Source organism: Protopterus annectens, chromosome 7.part0 (genome assembly GCF_019279795.1).
Source record: "Protopterus annectens isolate FY-2018-M chromosome 7.part0, PAN1.0, whole genome shotgun sequence".
Taxonomy (NCBI): Eukaryota; Metazoa; Chordata; order Ceratodontiformes; family Protopteridae; genus Protopterus; species Protopterus annectens.
The window spans coordinates 1,006,177,625-1,006,197,204 of NC_056739.1; the positions used below are offsets into that span (position 1 = coordinate 1,006,177,625).

The window sequence follows — 19,580 nt, forward strand, 5'->3', positions numbered from 1 at the left end:
AGATTAATGTTTTTGAATAATACTCTGCATAATTTTATTATTGAATGAAAACTGGCCTTACCATATCCTTTTGATTTTAATGAGCAGTCATTTATTAATTGTTTTTGAAAGAGTGAAAAATGACCATTCTTCTTTCTCAACTATTACATTAATGATATCTTCAAACTTAGCAAGGTATGATCTATCCAAAAGCAACTATCTTGGTACAGCTGTTTCCCATCTAAAAACTAGGTCATCAGAGACTTTACTAGATACCCTAACAACATGGTTCTTTACTGCACTTAACATCCATAACATACATTTACTGAAAAAAACACAAATACTACTTGTTAAATGTAACCTTCCTAAATAGGTTGGACTCAGATCTACCATACGTGATATTCTTAATAAGCTCCATATCTAAAATATGTTGTTGAGTAAGTATATGTAAACTTCCAGAAAATGATATTCACTCTCTTAAATATCCTGTAAATATATTCAGATCATTGGAAGACCCAGAAAATAGTACAAATATTATACATATAATAAGCTTATAAATCTATATATCGATAAAACTTAGATCTAAAAATGAATACCTTTTCCCATTTAAATAATATTAGCTTGGAAAATGCACTCACATATAACATCAACCTTCATAAAGGTAACAAAATTAGATTTTAGAAGGTTGAATGTCCCTTGACATGCATGCACACACACCACAATGACCATCACATAATAAGAATGAGATCTTATCACCTTAGGCATTTTAGCTTTCCAGCTACCCTCTTACTAATGCATATGTACCACACCATTGTTGTCATAGATTTGCATTAAAGATACGTGGCATTTATCGTTTTATCTTCTTCCTGGCCTTCACAACTTGAATTCAAATGGCTGATATGATTTATAAACATGTATTTATCCCTCTAGGATATTCAAAAGTGATGTCAGTGTCCTTGAATATGAACTTCGCAGATTGTAACTGTTACTTGACAGAAACATGAAAGGTTAAACGTGCACTTAAAATCCTCATGACAACCCAGGGAGTATATTTCACTTTCTAATAATGTTAGTTCTGTTTAGTGTATTATTATAATATACTCTATAATAAGATGGTATCCTTGGAAACAAACATTACAGTAGGTGTACAGATTCAACAAGTTACGCAGGCTTTATTACTTCCATTGTGTAGCTGTCAGTGAAGCATAGCAGTGTCTAACACAGACAAACAAAAACATTATTCTTTTATTTCTTTTTTGAGAATAGTAGGTAAAACAATGACTGAAACTTGATCAGCAAGCTTATGATTTGGTCAGGTGACATTTCAATGTCTGGTTTGATATCTCCGGTCACTTAGATATTTTAGTTCATATAGTGAGCCTATCACCATTCATGTAAAATCTGTTTATTTCCTTAGCACCCAGGATGACATGCTATAGCAGACATACTTTTTTTTTTCCCTTTTTCCTTTTTTTTTTCTGTTGCGTCTTCAGCAGGCTTTAGAGATTTCTCCAGCGTTGAAGTTTAACTTAAAAAGAAATGAGAACTGTGGCCTAAGGAATATGGATGCTACTGAAAATCTACCTCTTTTCCTCATTTTGCTGTTCTATCAGTAACTTTAGTAGAGCTGCTTAACAAAAAATATTACATGTACAGGATTTTAGAACACTGCTGCATAAACGTCAGGGCCTGTTCACATTTACAGTTTTAGTTCAATATCTTAGCATTATGAGAACGTGTACTTAAGCAGTCCCTGCTTTATATATTCTATAACAAGAAAAGGTGCCAAAAGGCCATTTAGATGGGGATAGCCTGAGTGCTGGAAGCAAGCTAACTTCATTTCTGGACAAGGCCAGACTTTCTGCACAGAGTGGACTTGCCTTGTAGAAGGAACAAGGACATAGAACAGCACACAGAGGATGGGATGACATTAGGTTGTGTTGAGGAACACCCATGACAGCAAACATTTCTGTCTTACAAATAATGCACTGTATGCTGAAATATCAAATGAGAAACAGATGTGGGAAATCCATAGGCAAAAGTACTTCATCTGCAATGTGATGACATTTAGTTGTCCCAGTTCATAGGATCATAGGAGATTACTAGGCTGTGAACCAGGAGACCATTTTAAGCCTAGCCATTTCAACCCACTGTAATACCGTAGTACTAGTCAATACCCAAGATTGCATTTAGTGATGACTGCCCATGTCTAGGAGGGTTGTGGGTGAATCCCCAGTAAGAATTTATGGTGCCCCATCCACTCGTCCAGGTTCCTCTTGAAAAGTGTCATAGAGCTGTTTTGTTTCACATGAATTATTAGCCTGTTCCAAAGATGTGGCAGTTGTTGCAAGATAAATCTGTCCCTCCAGCATTTTCTATTTATGTTGCAGGCCATATTTAAGTCCCTGGAATGGGTAGCCCTAGACCTGTTTCATTTATAGATATGCAGTGAGTTCATTAGGTTTGGGTCTTGGGTAGCTCAGGCATAAGTCTCCTGTAAGAAGTCTGTACAATACAGAGTAGTAACAGGGATTTTATTCTGTCCATGTAAGGCATGTGCTGGAGGCCCTTGATCTTCTTTGTTAGAGTCATCTGAGGTCTCTCTAATTGCTGCAGGTGCTTAGTATGGTACATACAGAATGGGGAGTTATAGTCAATTATGGCCTGGATAAGTGCCGAGTATAATGGGGTTCTTGAGGTGATGCCTTTAATAATTAAGTGAGGTATGTGGAAAGCTTTCCTTACAACAGTAGACATGTGATGGCCGAAGTTAAGGTTGAATCAACCTGTGATCCCAGGCCCATTACCACTTCATGGGTACTTAGGGTATTATTATAGATTTGATAGTGTGAAGGGACATTGTTTGTGGTGAAGAGAATGATGATGCATTTCTTTGCATTCAGTTTGACACTGTGAAAAATACACCAGTTGTTTATCTGTGTGAGACCCTCCTGGTGTATGCTGACATCATTTGGGGATTCAATGATTGCACCAAGTCTGCAGTCATCTGCAAACTTGGTCAGCCACAACCCTTTAGTTTTGACCTGAACTTCTGACATGTATATACCAAACATCAGAGGATGGAGCACTTACCCCTGTTGCACCCCACCGGTAACAGGTCTGTTGGTTGATGTGGAGTCACCCACTTTGATAGTGTGTGTCAGGTTTGTGAGCCAGTTGGCCTTCCATCTTACAATGAATGGGTTTACATTCAGTTTGCTAAGTTTATCGGTAATGCCTGAATGTGAGATTGTGTTGAAAGCCTTTGCCAAGTTGAGGTATGCTGTTTGCACAGATTTTCCCTCATCCATAACCTTGGTCACACTTTCATAGAAATCCACCAGATTTAACAAGCAGACTCAGACCTTCACAAAGCTGAATTGGGTAGGATCAAGAGTTTGGAAGTCACTTATGTCTTTAATTATGAGGTCCATAATGATACATTCCATGGCCTTACAGATGAGGTTGGTCAGACTAATGGGTCTGTAGTTCCCTGGATCTCTTGCTAGTCCACCTTTGTGGAGGGGAATAACTGCAGATGTTATCCATTCCACAGGAACAAACCCTGTGGTTCAGCTATGATTGAAAAGGGTACTTAGTGGTGATGCTAATTCATGTTTTAGCCTGCTTAGAAGACAGCCTTGGATGTCATCTGGTCCCATAGAGGCCATGTTCTTTTCCCTGGACAGGGGCTTGAGAACCTGTTCTTCAGACATGTAAGATGGGGGAGAAGTTCTTGGGATGGTTTGTTATAAATAAGGGTGTGAAACATTTGCCAAACCTATCCACTAGCAGGTACACTATATCTCTGGGGTCAGTGTGTGTGACATCATTGGCCACCAGTTCTGCACATGCTTGGGTCCCACCCTTTAGGTTACATAAATAGCTGTAAAAGGCCTTATGGTTATCCTTGGTGGTACTTGCTAGGTTTCTCTCAAAGGAGTTCTTGGAGGATTTGACAAGTTGTCTTATTTGTCTGTTAAGGCTGAGGAGGGTGCTTTTCCATTGTTGGGTCTTTGTCTTTGTTTTCTTGGGACAGTAACTTTTTGCATTTATTGTAGACTTTGTTTATGCTGTAAGTTCACCATGGCTGCTTGATTTTACTTGGGGCACTGGCTTTGATTCTATCTAGTACAGCCGAGTTTATACATTTATACAACTGATTGTACAGGACTTTACTGTATGCACTGGCATAGTTAACACTTTCAGCTTGGGGTGGGGCTTGGAATGCATTTATACCTTCACCTAGGAGGGTACGGTTTGCCTTGGTGAAGGTTTTTAGTCTGATTTCACCTTTTGTGAGTTCTGGTGTTAGTGCCAGCTCGAAGGTGTCTGATTTATGATAAGTTTTAACTAACAAGGATCCAACAGTTGCAGCAGCGCACCTGTTTGACATGTTGGTGAGGATCTAGAATTTTTTTCCTCTTGTCGTGGTATGGACAATTTGCTCCAGGGCATTTGAAGTCACAAAGTCAAGGAACTTTAGTGCTAGTGAGTTTGGGCTAGAGTAGGTTTCCCAGTTGATGGTGGGGTAAATGAAATCCTCCATAACCAGTGTGTTTGGTAACATTTGGATTGTCTTCTGTTTGGTTAAGTAGGCTTTGTGGGTGTTGTGACCCATTGAGGGGGATTACTATAACTAGCTAGGACTTGAATGGGTGTCTTACCTACCATAACCTGGACCTGGAGTAACTCCATGTAGTCATCCAGTCTAATTAGATGTGAGGTGAATTTATGTCTATTATAGATTGAAACAACTTTGTTTATTAAAATGTTACATTAACGATGCTTGCATATTAGCACTTTTTGCATTTATTTTATATGTATTAATGATTTCATTTTTCTTACAAATGTTATGTTAATATATAGGTTCTGTCCTCATTGTTGAGATTAACCTGTACTGTTGGAATTGCCTTATACTAATACTTTCGAATTTCACCCTAAATCACCATTAAATACCAAGCCTTTGTGCACCTATTCCTTTGGTATAGCTATCTTCCAGTTTGTCCTATTTATTATGGTACTGTATGGTCCACTGGGGATGCACAAGCCAGTGCATTTCTTTGTGCCGGTCCCAAGCCCGGATAAATGGGGAGGGTTGCGTCAGGAAGGGCATCCAGCATAAAATTTTGCCAAACCATACATGCAGAAAACAGCACAGAAATTCATACCGGATCGGTCGAGGCCTGGGTTAACAATGACCGCCACCAGCACTGTTGGCCAACAGGGTGCTGGCTGAAATTGGGCTACTGTTGGCTGAAGGAGGAGAAGAGGCGGAAGGCATGCCCGAAGGCAGGTAATGGCTAGGACTGTGATAGTGAGCGTCGGAACTTTGAATGTTGGCAGTATGACTGGTATAGGGAGAGAGCTAGCTGATATAATGGACTGAAGGACGTTTGGTATATTGTGTGTGCAAGAGACCAGATGGAAGGGGAGCAAGGCTAGGTGTATCGGAGGTGGTTTCAAATTGTTTTATCATGGTGTGGATGGGAGGAGAAATGGCGTAGGCATTATCCTGAAGGAACAGTATGCTAAGAGTGTTTTGGAGGTGAAAAGAGTGTCGGATAGAGTGATGTTTATGAAGCTGAAAATTGATTTTGTAATGATGAATGTTGTTAGTGCATATGCTCCACAAGTTGGGTGTGCGATGGATGAGAAAGAACATTTTTGGAGTGAGTTAGATGAAGTGGTGATGACTGTACCCAAGGGTGAGAGACTGGTGATTGGAGCAGATTTCAATGGGCATGTTGGTGAAGGGAACAGAGGGGATGAGGAAGTGATGGGTAGGTATGGTGTTAAGCAAAGGAATGCAGAAGGTCAGATGGTAGTGGATTTTGTGAAAAGGATGGACATGGCTGTGATTAATACGTATTTTAACAAGAGGGATGAGCATAGGGTGACATACAAGAGTGGAGGAAGATGCACACAGGTGGATTATATCTTATGTAGGTGGGCCAGTCTGAAGGAGATTGGAGACTGTAAAGTGGTGGCAGGGGAAAGTGTAGTTAGGCAGCATAGGATGGTGATTTGTAGGATGACATTGGTGATCAAGAAGAGGAGGATAATTGTGAGGGCAGCACCAAGGATCAAATGGTGGAAATTGAAAAAGGTTAATTGTGAGGTGATGTTCAGGGAAGAGTTAAGACAGGCACTGGGTGGCAGTGAAGAGTTACCAAATAGCTGGGTAACTGCAGCAGAGCTAGTTAGAGAGATGGCTAGAAAGGTACTTGGTGTGACATCTGGAAAGAGGAAGGAGGACAAGGAGACCTGGTGGTGGAATGAAGAAGTACAGGAGAGTATACAGAGAAAGAGGTTGGTGAAGAAGAAGTGGGATTGTCAAAGAGATGAAGAAAGTAGACAAGAGTATAAGGAGATGAGGTGCATGGCAAAGAGAGAGGTGGCAAGGCTAAGGATAAGGCATATGAAGAGTTGTATAAAAGGTTAGACACTAAGGAGGGAGAAAAAGACCTGTACAGATTGGCTAGACAGAGGGACCAAGCTAGTAAAGATGTGCAGCAGGTAAGGGTGATAAAGGATAATGAGGGAAACGTACTCACAAGCAAAGAGAGTGTGTTGAGCAGATGGAAAGAGTACTTTGAGGGGTTGATGAATGAAGAGAATGAGAGGGAGAGAAGGTTGGATGATGTGCGGATAGTGAATCATGAAGTGCAGTGGATTAGCAAGGAGGAAGTAAGGATAGCTATGAAGAGGATGAAGAAAGGAAAGGCTGTTGGTCCCGATGACATACCTGTGGAAGCATGGAAGTGTTTAGCATGAAATGGCAGTGGAGTTTTTAACTAGATTGTTTAATGAAATCTTGGAAAGTGAGAGGATGCCTGAGGAATGGAGAAAAAGTGTTTTGGTACCAATTTTTATGAATAAGGGTGTTGTGCAGAGCTGTAGTAACTACAGAGGGATTAAATTGATCAGTCACAGCATGAAGTTATGGGAAAGAGTAGTGGAAGCTAGGTTAAGAAGGGACGTGATGATTAGTGATCAGCAGTATGGTTTCATGACAGGAAAGAGCACTACAGATGCGATGTTTGCTCTGAGAGTGTTGTTGGAGAAATACAGAGAAGGTCAGAAGGAGTTGCATTGTGTCTTTGTGGACTTAGAGAAAGCATATGACAGGGTGCCTAGAGAGGACTTGTGGGGGAGGGGTTAGCATACCTGTTAAATCTGGACAAAGTCGAAGATATGGTGGGGCAAAAGCCCAACCATAGGGGCATTTTAACTATTGCTCTTTTCTTTCTTATATTTGGAGAGGGGGATGGTGGCTTGGCTAATGCTTATGTGTTTGTGTGATTGTATGTTTGTATGTGTGTGTGTGTGTGTGTGTGTGTGTGTGTGTGTGTGTGTGTGTGTGTTGGTATGCATTTGTTTAATTATTTTGAAATTGGATATTTATGTTCTTTTTTTCATTGTACACTTTTGTCCTCTTGTTTGTATTTGGGTGGGGAGTAGCTAGCTGTGCTGTAACTTGCCCTTTCATTTGCTCATCTTAAATTCTGCCATTAAGGCTATCAAGTGAATATTTGTGTTAATAAATTGTAATATTTTTGCTGTGGATGAATATAACTTGTTCTTTTCTCTTGGTCGGTTTAAATTTGACCCTAACATGCAGTTATGTGAATAAATCTGAATATTTATGCTTTTTTTTGGTTGGGTCACTAACTTTTGCCTTTTCATATTATTTTAAAGGCTGCCTAGTGTGCATTTTTGTAAAACAAACTCATTTTTTTGGGTGGAGAGTGGGTAGTTGTGCTATTGAAACGTATCCTCTTCATTTGCTCAGCTTAAAGTCTGGTATTAAGGGGTGGCTATTGTACATTTGTGTGAAATAAATTGGAATATTTATGTTTTTTCCCCTCAGGAGGATGTGGCTAGCTGTGTTGTTGGAGAAATAACTGGTGCCCAGTTTAAAGTCAAGCATTAATGGCTACTGTATATTTGTATGAAACACATTTAAAACTGTCCCCAGTTTTACAAAATGTTCTTGTATCTGCTTAATATATTTGGTCTGCAAGGTACTATTATTTTGTTTGTGTAGTTATAGTCTGCCTTTACATGACTAGTGTAAATTTGCATGAAATAACAATCTTTAATCTCTCTCTGGGTTCTGTATTTGCAAAACCAAGTGGAAACTATTCCTGATTTTGCAGAATATCTGTAAGTTTTCTTCTTCCTGATCTGATCCTAAGAGAATTTGGGGCAACTCCCAATATGAGTTATCAAATCCTGAAATACTGAGTCAGCTCTTATGGATGTCTTGTCAATGTCCAAAGGAGTCAATAATGCATTTTTGACATTTAGCTATAGTCCATGATTCTAGCAATAGTTATTTGTCTGGAAAAAGCCTTCCTGTAGGATTGCCTGCTCTTTTAAAAACTGTGGTCACTGCTGCTAGCTTTCATCTTCCAGGCCATTATTTTGTTCCATTTCATGATTATTACTAAAAACAATTGTCATAGAGGAGGAAGTGTGAGGAAAAAAATCTCCGCAGGGGGAGTGTGTCAAATATGCTAGGTATACCACTGCAGGCATAGTTACATAGTAGAATCAATTTAACAGATTAAGTTTAACATATTTTAGGTTCAATAAATTTCAGAATTGTTTTCCTAATTTTGCATTACTGCCTTGAAAATGCAGACAAAAATTTACCTCACAAGCATGAACAAGTAGAACTGTAAAGACCCAGTTCTTTAAACCTAACATAATAAGGTTATACCTTAATAATGGAAGTAACTTTGAGTCTTCCTTATACAGATTCCAGTGACATTACTTGTGTTACACTGTAAGTACAATAAGATACAATGTATTCTAATACAGCTCTAATCAGGATACTGTAAAGTATCACTTGAGCACACATGGCCATTTTTTAAACACTAGGCCATCTTGCTTGAATGCTCTAAAGCTGATTTAAACAACATGCTTTTTTAAATGTAAGTTTATCATACTAAGCCCTTAATATTCCTAATTTGCTTTAAAACTGTTACCCAATTTTACGATTGCATCATTTACTCCCTTTTCAAAAAACATATATTTACAGGTGAGGCTCCTTTGTCGCAATCCATTGTAGTTTATACTGTCACATTTACATGAAAAGATGATAATTATATTACAGTGGCAGGTACATTCAGAAATTCATGTGGCCCAATCAAAGAAGTAAGTGACTGCTAGTTTTTCTAATGTTCTAAGAATATGTGGACTTAAAAAATTTGGTTTTGTACCTGCTAAACAGAAGTTCTTCCAAGCGGTTAGAGTGCCAGCCAGGAGTGGAATGCTAGGCCCTGTATCCTCGTAGAAGGTGTAAATATTTACTATTGACATTTCTATAATGTAGCTGTGATTGATTACTGAGTTTCCACTGAGCACTTTAATCATATTTGTTATATGCTGTATACATCCAGTGTGACCACAGCTCTCAAATGCCCAACATTACAATGTAGATCACTCACCTAGGCCTGAAAAAACTGAGTTATAAGTCAGTTTTCCACACTACACAATACATTTTCAAAGCATACAATTGTAATTTCTGATGCTTTGTAATCAACACTGAGGAACTTATCTGACTGTTTTGCACTTCCATGGCTTCATAGGTAAGTACTAGGCTACCAGCCAGTTTTCTTCAGAGGTGAGAATCAAACCCTCTACATTATATCTGTAAGGTAAATGCCTTAACAACTATGCCAACCCCCAAAGCTAGTTACAGGTTTGGCAAAGTCATTCATTCTGCTGATTTGCCTCACATCCTGATAAAGAAATAAAGTCTGAGAAGTATAGCTGTAACAATATGCACTCCACAATGCAGTTTCTTTTGATGTGATTTCTTTCACTGAAATACGAATTACTGAGTTCCTAGATGTTGGCTAATTGGCCCTTTATTAGTATTAGTCCACCAATGAGAAAGGAATCATGTTCTGTTTCTAGATGTCCTAGCACACTGAGAAATCCTCCTCTTCTAGACTATTTTTAGGCATCCCTGTAAGATAAAATACAAATAAACTCAATTTCTCATTTGACTTCTATGTCTTAATCAGCAGCAGCATCATCCCCCTTTATTCCATTTTATATATCGATCTGGGGTGTCACATCAACAGTGACCAAATCACCTACAGTCCTGTTACCTGCTATGAGTTAATAACGTAAAGTAATTAGAGTGTACTGTTTACCTTTTAGCCAATCATTTGGCACTTGTCTATCTTAACTGACTTACCTAATAATTTTCAAGCTGTTTGTGTATGTTTGTTTAGCTTTGACATTGGAGAAGTGCGTTTTACCCCTGGAAGGTACTGATATAATTCTCTACAATTCTACTTCATCTCACATTTTATGGTTTTCTGAAAATGAGCAACTTTACATCATCATTTTCCTTCGTTAGCATGTGGAGCTGCAGACATGTGCACCATAGAATACAGAAACAGATCAGATGTACATAGTGAAACACAGAGTTTCAGGGATGGAGACATGCAAATACTAACAGATATGTCTAATAAGTAACAGAGACCATCACGCATGCTTAGCGTCTGAACTTTAAATTCTCATCTGTTTAGGACTGTCACTGTTTTGTGCAGATGTTAAAACATACTACTCAACATGAAATAAATGCATAAGGCACTGCAGTTTATAGATACAAATATAGGTTCTGGAACAGTGCTAAAGAAATACAATCTTCTAGAGTTAAAACAGTAAGCCTTTTTAGCAGGTAGCCTACAGTGACTTCCATATTCTCCATTGTTTGACAGTTGCACTTGATTGTACTGCTTGAACTGAAGTAATCAACTCCTTTGCATTCATGGTAATATTTCCAAAAAGAGTTTAGTTGACGAATTTGATTCTGGGAAACCCTTTTGATCTGCTTGGCTTTGAAAAGATAATTTTTTAAATAAATTAAATAAAATAAGATAGCTAACCAGAGTTGAAGCATTACTCACATTTAGCTGGAGTTCATCCATCCATTGACCAATCTGATGATAGCCTGGGGTAGTTCCATTCAGAATCTGGTACTGAAAGATATCATAACGCCCAGGAGCATCCCCATTTTTATTAAACATCACAGGAGTGCCAGCACTGCCTTGGAGAGAAAAAATAAACCACAAAGAATGAATACCTATGGCAACACAGAAATAATGAAAATATGCAAGTGTGCTTGAATATATCCATGCATACACAAGCATGCACGAGTATGCCAGTGTTTGCAATAACATGTCAAACATTCTGCTTAAGTAGCAGATACTGTACCCTCAAAAGATTAAAACAAGTATTTATGAGGCTTCAGTTGTTCCTCTGCTTATAATGAAATACCAGACATTATTTCCCCTGGGAGTTCTTTACTGAAATGCTACCCACTGAATGAACCCTCAAAATAACATTCCCACAAAACATTCCATCTGCTTCGGAGAGATACTGTAATCAGGAGGCAGCTCAGGTCTAGCAATTCATGACTGGTCTGCAGAAAACATTTCAGTGCCATCTCATACTCCATTCTCAAACAGTAAGACTTTGAAAAAAGTAAAACTTGTGACATGGAAAGTAATGCATTTTACTATTAATAGGCTGATAAAGCAGATTCAAAAAAAGAGAAATGAAGTCAAGCTTTAACCATACATTAGCCATCTGAATATGAATTCACTTTTTACATCGTATAAAACATTTGTTTGCCTCACAGAATGAAATACTTACTCCCACCAACAGGTGACCTTAGATATGCCTACAGTAGATCTCTTTCATAAGCAATTCTACATATGCATGTTTCAATAAAACAACAGTTTTATTAGTTTGTTTGAAGTTCATGTTTCAATAAACACTGATTTCCATATTTCAGTGGAATCTGTACAGAAATATCTGATGTATCACCCCTGAGAATCCCATTCTATGAGTACGTATTTTAAAACATTTGAAGAAAAATAATATCCAGAAATGGAGAACAAAGGGTTTGAAATGACGCTGATGTTCTGTTCATCTCATTAAAATTTTGTTTTACTTTGTGCTTTGTTTTACCAAAAGAGTCATGCTAGATTTGACAGCTTTGACATGACATTCCCTGCCAAAGCTTTGTTTATCTACCTACTACATACATTGTATAATTTTATACTGTGCTCTATTTCTATCAGGTATATTTTAATATAATCACAGAGTGCAGTAGTCCCTTTTTTCATTGATATGTAAGTTGTAGAGACAAGGGCCAGCAGTTCTGAAAGTTCGTCCAAAAAAATGAATACATTTTAGAATTTCTTTTTGTTTTTTACCTTGCTTATATGCTAAGGATATGTTTAAAGAAATGTAAAAAAAATATATGCTTCATTTAACTGAGGTACAAATGAAGACCTCAAACAGACAATAACAAGTAATAACAATAACAGTAGCAATAATACTAAAAATCATAATAATCATATCGATGCAGGGAGTGCTGAATTACATGCTTTAAAAGAACTTTCTGACATTAAAAAGGTAATTAAAAGAAATCTTGTTAAGCTCCAGTCTAATGCTAAAGCTTCTCTCAGGAAGTAATTTTCCTGTCATCTGTACGTCAAACACATAAGTGCTTATGATCAGAGACCCCATCATAATTTTCTATTTAAGATAGCACCAGGTTGGAAACAGTCATTGGGGAGGCAGACAGCCTATGTAGCGCTAAGAGATGCTTGTTGCACTACGATAAATAAGGGATTCAGATACTCGAATGCACACAAGGAATAGAGTGAAGTAATCAAATTGTACAGATGCGGTATTAAACTGCACGCACACGTTACCCCCGAATCTTCAGTCATCGCGGTGTGTTAAAGTTCTTTGCTTAATAACTAACACCCACCAGTTGTATGACAACTCCATAAGATTTAGGCACTGGCAAACAAACAAGGTAATCAAATTGTACAGATGCGGTATTAAACTGCACGCACAAGTTACCCCCGAATCTTCAGTCATCGCGGTGTGTTAAAGTTCTGTGCTTAATAACTAACACCCACCAGTTGTATGAAAACTCCATAAGATTTAGGCACTGGCAAAGAAACAAGCTTCAAAACAGACTTACCTAGTGTCACCTCAGCTCTTACCGAAGAAGTTTCATTCATAAAAAGAAATTTAAAATCAAGAGTCAGAAATGGACAGATAAAAGATGTTAAGAAATAATGGAAACAGGATCATCACATATGTGAAGAGTTAAAATGGAAAAGAAAGACAACCAAGCTTATTCATGATGTGTCTACAATATCTGCAAAACTTTAATACGACCAAAGTCAAACTGAAGTCAAACTCAGAAAGCAAGTTGAACAGAACTCCTTTTCCAATAGTAGCTGTAGCCTGCAGAGATTGCCATGGTGACATCTGATACATAATGCATTAATACAGCAACAATGCTCATTGGAGTATGGGTTATATTGGTATTTACTCATTGTTGTGGATCGGTCTTGAAGTCACAATCAAAGGGAGCAACTCCATATATCCCACATGAGTAAGTAATATTACCCACATCATGGTACTAATTGTCTCAATTACAGAATCATTTGCATTGTATTAGTATAGTTTATTGTTTGACAACCATTTGCATTTCCCCATAGCAGCGATTTCTGAAAAGAAGAGAAAAGGCACAAAAAAGGAAAAAACTGTATACTAAGTCAGAGTCTGCTGTGGATTGGGAATAAAGCTTGTCTTCTGAGGTATAATAGCTGTTGTTAGTATAAATAAGTATGAGGATGCGGAGGATGTGGAATGCTTATACCCGATGACTTAAAAGGAGTACATTACATTTCAACATTTTCCATTCTCTGTTTCAATGGCTGCTGTTTTTTTTTTTTTTTTTTTTTTTTTGTCAATGTCTAGTGTAAGTTATGGGTCTTAAAAATACAGTAAAGATCTTCATTTATTTAGTTCTGTCTCTTTAAACATGTTTTCATGGCTGTGTGCTTATGCTTTATGAAGCTATGCTTCAGAATCCTATGGCTGTTAGCCATACCCGTTACCTCTAAGATCAAGAAATCTTGACAAAGCCATATATATAATCGGGTGACAAAGGCCCAAACAATTTTTAAATATTGCTCTTAAAAACATAGAAAGTTGATAGAATAACAGATTTTTCATTAGCATGAATTTTCTGAAGAGTATGAAGTTTGTAACTCAAATATCTGTCATTATTTTCTGACTTCAATCCTCAATGATTTACCAGTGATTTGCCAGAAAACCAAAATGTTATGAGAAGCAACCCAAAAATATGAGGCAAAAACCTGGACATTATGCAAAAATCTGTACAGTTGAGAGGTATGCTTTTGGCAGTTTACCTTTAGAATTTCTTTTTAGTTAAAATTCAACCTGTTTAGGCAGTCAGGAAAAAAATAGATGAATAATAACTTTTAAAACAAGTACTTCTAAGTTATTAGGCATTTTGAACGTGTCAATGACTAGATTTTGAAAGTTTCAGTTGCTTCTTTCATTCTAGCACAATCTGCACACCTCAGAGCAGTGAATCGGAGTTATGTAAAGCTTTTCTTTTAACTTTACAATAATGATTCCTGGATGTTGCATTAAAAATATTTTGCTTAGAGATGGCTGTCTTTATTGCTCAGGATGTAGGCAGCAGAGTACATTTAACTGTACTGAGATTGACTTTTGAAAGCAATAAGTGATGCAGAAAGCCTGATAGTCATGTGAGTTTTATAAGTAGAAGTTGTAACTGCTGCAATTAGGGAACATTTAAAGAATGATTTTTATAGCATGTTTTGGACATGTGTGGCAGTTCTGCATTATATCCCCATCATGTTCACAAAAATACAATGTGGTTTTATGTGAGAGTACATATGCTAACACATGCTTACTGAACATTTTATAACGGAAAAGTAGAAAACAGCACTGAAACTAATACATTCAGATGATAAAACACACTTCCAGTGCTTGCAGTGCCTTAATGTGAAAAATGCATCTGATTCTAAAAGCAAGGTGACTTACAAAATGAAACAGTTGTAAATGAAAATTGAGGAAAAACATCACATACTAAACAACTTGAGTCTTTTTCAACAGATACCACAAACTCCACTTACTTAAATATGCTGTTTCTGAGATTGTACTGACATGGAATAAACAAAGATACACTTGAAACATGCATCTTTGTTTTACTATTTCCCCAAGTAACACAATTCCAGGAAAAAGCAGTACATATCATATCAGTCATAGTAATATACAATAAAAATGCAGTTAACGTACATGCCAACAAGTTCAAAATAAATCAGGGTTCAGTTTATGAATCTGAACTCGACTTTCAGGAGATACATTTTTCTTTCTTTTAGAAATTCAGTGATTATGTTGTTTTTGTTTGCACACCTCCGGTGATAAGCCTACGTGAGATCCTTAAACTTTTTTTCTGTAGCTCTGTGATCCTGGAATTGATATATTTAACTAAGATATATTGTGAAGAAAGGTACTGTCACCAATGGGGGGGTGCAGAAGGTTTGCCAATTGAAAACAAATACTATCCCTAGTTATTCTTATAAGAAAAGGTTTACTTTATCCAATTATTTGAACAGAGAATATTTAATGGTTGGTGCAAACAAAAGTGAATTGCTAGGTATATATATAGCTGTCAGTCTTCTAAGGTGTGTCATTATGTGTCAAATATTACTTTCATTTTTTTATCCCACATTGGCAAAATTCTGGTTGCTAACAGCAAATACTCATGTATGTATAAGGAAGTTGTTTATTTGGCTCACTGCATTTCTTATTCAGCATATTATGTTGGTAAAACTAATAGAATGTTAGCAGATTGTATTTATGAATATGTGTTAGCCATAAAAAAGAAAGACCTTAACAATGCATTAGCAAAGCATGCATTACATTGTAGTGCTTTCAGAAAGTTTGAATTTTTATTATTGGACAAATTGTTAAATACAAGTTGTGTGGGTCATTTATGCAACATGCTTGAATGCAAAGAAGCTAGTTGGCAAATTAGACTTAAAGCCAATAAATTCCTAGGGTTAAATGAATCCATCAATATTATTATTATTTTTTTAAATATCTTTAAATTTGTCTTGACATTGTTTTAATATATATTAATTATTTTAAATGCTGTTTTAGTATTTATTTGTATGCACTATGACTATAAATCCTGTCCTTGATTTGGTGATTTGAAGTAACTGGTATGATGCTCTTGTTTACATAAGAACCTTGTTTGTAAAGTCACACGGTCTGATGAAGTTCTGTTTGCTCTGGAATAAAGAACGAAAGCTGTTGCTTATCGCACATTTTGTTCTCGGTGGTTATTCTCTGATTTTTCTTGAATTGCTCCTGATCAAGCATGTTTTAAGGGTTTATTAGTCTGTTTTGTGATTGTGTCATATTAGTCTGTTTTGTGATTGTGTCACATTAGTCTGTTTTGTGATTGTGTCACTGGGTTTTTGTTTATCAGTGCTCTTTTCTCCAGTGTGTCAGTTTGGTTTCATGAATTCAGCAGAGAATGTTAGCATCGGTTTGCTTCACAGAGATGAGACCTTGGATTTATCTACACAATCTATCCCAGCAGAATTACTGACATTCAGTCAAATGCTTTTGGAGATGATACAATATTTAAGACACATTCTTCTTTGCAAAACTTGATATATAGTTCTTCTTTGCATTTGAATGGTATGGCCAGTAGTTCGAAGGAGAGAACTCTGTTGGTAGAACCCCTCCTCCTTCTATGGAAGGTGAAGCTTGTTTAGTTGAAAGCTTAATTAAATGTACCGTCAACCTTTTTTCTAACTTAGTTCATCCTGTTGGAACAACTACACTGTCAGAGAGAGAGAGAGAGAGAGATTCTCCCTCTGATTTGTCCTGTAAAGTATTAGTGCAAGATTTCAAATCCAAGCTTTTTAAAGCTTGGAATTAAACATCATTATCTTACATACATATTAAACAAGTTCCTAAAGGCTCACATCTCTGCAAGTTCCCAAATGGCATTATTAGGCAAGATAATACTTGGCACATACTTGCTACCTTATTCAGTGATACTGGTCTATTGCTGTTATGACATATGATTGATTTTAATCTATCCAAAACTGAAAATTTACGTAAATCTGTAGTGGAGTTCAATATCATTATCCAGCCATATTGTTTCTTAAGTCAGTGATCTATTATTACTTTGGGATTTTTGCAAAAATTAAAAAGATATGTTGCCACTATTATTGAATGTAAGCATAAGAAGCTGAAATGTGATGCTGACAGTTATAGTAACAAGACAGCATATCCAACGCCTAAAGCTTGTGTTCACCCAGTATATCAAGTTAACATGTCTGCAGCATCCAACATGCCAAGTACGTCAGAAATGACCACCACTTTTAGCCATGACTACGCACCATTTTGATGATACTAATGCTAACGCTAATGAACATTCGAAGGATGTGTGTTCTCAGTTGTATTCAATTGTCTTGAATCAATAGACTGTCATGAATTACAGAGTCAGGGGACAGCTGAAAACCAGGGCAAGGGAAAGAGGCAAATGGAGAAAGAAGTAACTTGCCCTATTTTTAACTTGAGTTCTATCATACTTATGATAGTTAGTTCTGACCAATGCTATGTTTTGGCCAGGGGTTTTCTTATATTCCAGTCATGAGGGCAATTAGTAGTTGATTTCAAGCTTCATGTTAGAAAAATATACTTGGCATTTTTAGTTTGTAATGCAGACAGTTTTAATGGAAGTAATTTTGGTGTGTTATGTAAACATTCTACTTTTAACCCAAGTTTACTCAATACTTTGAATGTATTTTCTGATGCTTGTATTAAAGATTTTAAACATCTACTCAGTCATAAAAGCTTTAGAAAGAAATATCAATCTAACTTATGCTGAATATCAGGCTTTAAATAATTTAGCCCATAACACACAACTTCGAATTATGAGAGCCTATAAAGGTAACAGCATAGTACTTTTGGGACTGTGAGAAATATAACTAGTGTATTATGGATATACTTTCTGATACCCGGTTTTACAACACAACTCCAAAATATTTGATATTGCAAAAATGTAGTTATGTTGATGCAGTGTTGCCTGACCTATTAACACAAGGATACATAAAACAAATTGTTTATGAATTTTTAAAAAATGATTTTCCTAAAACAGGTGCTATTTTTGGAATGCCTAATATTCATAAAGATGCCAGTAATCCTTCATTTAGAGCCACTGTTTTTGCTCATCACAGTAAAACAGACTTTCTTGCTATCTTTTTAGACACTATATCAAATTGCATTGTGCAACAGTTGCAATTCCATTTACAGGACTCCTGGGTATGCTTGGATCTGTTACATAATTATCAGTTTTCTGCATCTGAAACTATGATGATCACTGTTGATGTTGTGTCTTTATACACCTGCATCCTATGGGATACTGGCATTGATTTTGCATATTCTTATTTATGTAAGTTAGCTAACAATTTCTTTATGTTTAACAACATTATTTATCAAGAGCTGAAAGGTATAGCCATGAGTACAAGAATGGCCCCAGTGTTTGCCAATTTAGTTACAGCCTGAGGGGAACATGAGTTTTTAGTCTAACATCCAATGTACCATTGTGTCACATTTTGTATGTGCTAAATAGATGATTTACTATTTGTTTGGAATGGAAGTTGGAATGATTTTTTTTCTCTTTTATGGCAGCCATTAATGAAAGTGCTGATGTTTTAAAGTTCATCGTGACGTGCAAATGGCAATTAAATTAATTTTCCTGATTTGCTTAATACCATGGATGCTTCTAACCAGATGTTCTATAGTCAAATATTTCATAAACCTACTTTTGTTAATAGTTATCTGCATTATTCTGACATGCACCCCTCCTTCATGAAATAGAATACATTACAAAGGAAACTTATTAGAGTGAGTAGACTTGCAAGTAGAAATCAAGATTTTTTTAAAATACATTAATAGAGTTATTCAAATGTTGGAAGGTTAGGGCTATCTTATAAACAGATTTACTGAAATCCACAATGAAGTAATACACAAGTGCAATTTTTTTCTCCCATTCTATTGAATGGATGTAAGACCAACTCTAGAAATGCAGAAGTTAGTAAATGTAATTGTTCATCGGTTCCACCTATTTCTAAAGATATGGTTGACACCAAGAACATCATATTATCCAACTGCATCATAATTTTAGATAATAAAGATTAGTGAAGGTAGAAGGCACTATCCCTAATTATTCTTACAAGAAAAGTTTTACATTATCCATTTATTTTAACAAAGAGATTTTTTTTTTAATTTGTGATGCAAGCAACAGTGGATTAATAGGTATATATAGTTGTCAGTCTTGTAAGACATGTTATGTGTCAAATACTAATTCCATTTTTTCTCCCACACTGGCAAAACTCTGGTTGCTAATGGCAAATACTCATGTAAGTTGAAGGAAGTTGTTTATTTGGCTAACTGTGTTTCTTATTCAGCATATTATGTTGAAAAACCTAATAAAAGGTTAGCAGATTGTATTTATGATCATGTATCATCCACAAAAAAGAACAACCTTTATAATGCAATAGCAAAGCATGCAATAAATTTTAGTGGTTTCAGAATGTTTGAATTGTTCATAATAGACAAAGTGTTAAATAAAAGTCACGGGAATGATTTATGCAGCATGCTTAAATGCAAAGGAGCTAATT

The 19,580-nt window shown here is 36.4% G+C and overlaps 1 protein-coding gene across 1 annotated transcript in view; it reads right to left on the reverse strand.

Annotated features, from left to right (window-relative positions):
- Positions 1-19,580, reverse strand: part of GRM7 (glutamate metabotropic receptor 7) — a 3,543,572-nt gene that overhangs the window by 997,177 nt on the left and 2,526,815 nt on the right. The window contains exon 7 of the mRNA XM_044077567.1: positions 10,914-11,053. Within this exon, the coding sequence (XP_043933502.1) occupies positions 10,914-11,053 (140 nt within the window). The remainder of the gene's footprint in view (positions 1-10,913; positions 11,054-19,580) is intronic.